At 47.9% G+C, this 1,957-nt stretch overlaps 1 protein-coding gene across 1 annotated transcript; it reads left to right on the forward strand.

Moving 5' to 3' along the window:
- The first annotated feature begins 344 nt into the window (after positions 1 to 344).
- Positions 345 to 1,300, forward strand: LOC123609651 (olfactory receptor 5V1-like). Its single transcript, XM_045500826.1, is given in 1 exon segment — positions 345 to 1,300. A coding segment is annotated over 1 exon segment (954 nt). The 5' UTR covers positions 345 to 346.
- The last annotated feature ends 657 nt before the right edge of the window (positions 1,301 to 1,957 follow it).

A 1,957-nucleotide genomic window follows, 5' to 3' on the forward strand; every position in this document is an offset into this window, starting at 1 on the left:
CACACACTGTGTTCACAGCTCACTGAGACGATGCAGGTGGACCTGAGCCGTTACCGTTCACACAGGGCTCTTAGGATGTATGGTGCCCCTTATGGTGTTTTTTTTCTAATTAAATGCTGTCTGTGTTGTGTATGTTTGAGGTTTGGTTCACAAGGGAAACACTGGATACACTTATGTCTGTGTGTGGTGGTAGGTTGGAGCTCTGGAGGACGCTGCCGTTCTGGGCTGGAATCTGAGGTCGTTGGGATGACCGTCCTCTGTAACACTCTTCTCTTGTTCTGCAGACCATTGCTGCTGCAGTCAGCGTTTCTTTCTGCCAATCCCCAAAAGGAAACCAGGCAGGGGCATGGAAGGAAAGAATCAAACAGCTCCGTCTGAATTCATCATTTTGGGATTCTCTGATCTAACTGATTCGCAATGTTTACTCTTCACCGTCTTCTTTCTGACCTGTATCTGTACTTTGGGAGGAAATATCTTCATTATCCTGGTGACTGTGGCTGATCCACATCTACACACCCCCATGTATCATTTTCTGAGGAATTTGGCCTTTCTCGACATCTGCTACACCACCACCAACGTCCCCCAGATGATGGTGCATCTCCTGTCAGCAAAGAAGAGCATGTCCTATTTGGGTTGCATGGCACAGCTTTTTGCATTTATTTTCTTCGTGGGATCAGAGTGTCTCCTCCTGGCAGCCATGGCGTAGGACCGTTACATTGCAATCTGCAAACCTCTACGGTACTCAGTGATTATGAACAGGGCCCAGTATGGCCGCTTGGCCGCCTCGTGTTGGACTGGGGGTTTCCTCAACTCAGTCGTGCACACAGCACTGACCTTCCACCTGCCCTTCTGTGGCAACAACCAGATTCAGTATTTCTTCTGTGACATCCCCCCTTTGCTGCTGCTGTCTTGTGGGGACACTTCTGTCAATGAGTTGGCATTGCTGTCCATTGGGGTCTTCATTGGGTGGGCTCCTTTCTTGGGTATCGTCCTCTCCTACCTCTATATTATCTCTACCATCTTGAGGATCCGCTCCTCAGAGGGGAGGCAAAAGGCATTTGCCACCTGTGCCTCGCACCTGGTCATTGTCCTTCTGTACTACGGCAGCGCCATTTTCACATACGTGCGGCCCATCTCAACATACTCGCTGGAGAAAGACAGACTAATCTCTGTGTTATACAGTGTCATGACCCCCATGCTAAACCCTGTAATTTACACACTGAGGAATAAGGACATCAAAGGGGCCGTGAAGGTGTTGGGGAGAAGGTGGAAGCCACCGATCCCTTCTTTTGAGGTGTAACTTTCACTCACCTGTAACCAATATTCTTGTATCAGATAATTAGCTTTTCCCAGCAGCTGTCTGTACTGAAACTCAACCTACAAGTTCACTGCAGCCTGGGGACAGAGAGTGACCAGCTGACACACTGAAGCCTTAGTGACCGTATTCTTGAGCTTCAGCTAGTCCTGTGGGAGAGACACGGATGTTGCTCTTTTTAGATCTTTTCTTCTTCGCGAGACTGTCCATTCCCAAATCCTTCATCCTAAAGACGATGCCACTCTTTCACGCGATATGTGCTTGGTGGACATCACGTCCTGGTACTTCCTTCCTTTTGGTACGACCTCTTACATGTTGAGGAATGTGAAACGCTTTCTCCTAATGCTCCTTGTGTGTTCGTTATATTTCTCTTCCTATTACTTAGGTCATGCTTTTGGCTCTTCTTTCTGTATTAGGTTCTTCTTAAGAAAGCGTGGTAACCAGGGCGCTGAGTTCACATTACAGCGGTTTTGACAGTGCTGTGTGAGCCACCAGCTGCATGGGTCCGTGACCATTCATATTCATGCTGGAAAGAAGATAGTCATGGTTTCGCAATTCCAGTTTATATTCCTTCCTCTGTCCCAGAAGCGGGATATGCTAAAGGAATTTTTCTAGAAATAAGCCCCCACGGCAGTTCTCTAT

This window comes from Leopardus geoffroyi, chromosome B2 (genome assembly GCF_018350155.1).
Source record: "Leopardus geoffroyi isolate Oge1 chromosome B2, O.geoffroyi_Oge1_pat1.0, whole genome shotgun sequence".
NCBI classification, from domain to species: Eukaryota; Metazoa; Chordata; class Mammalia; order Carnivora; family Felidae; genus Leopardus; species Leopardus geoffroyi.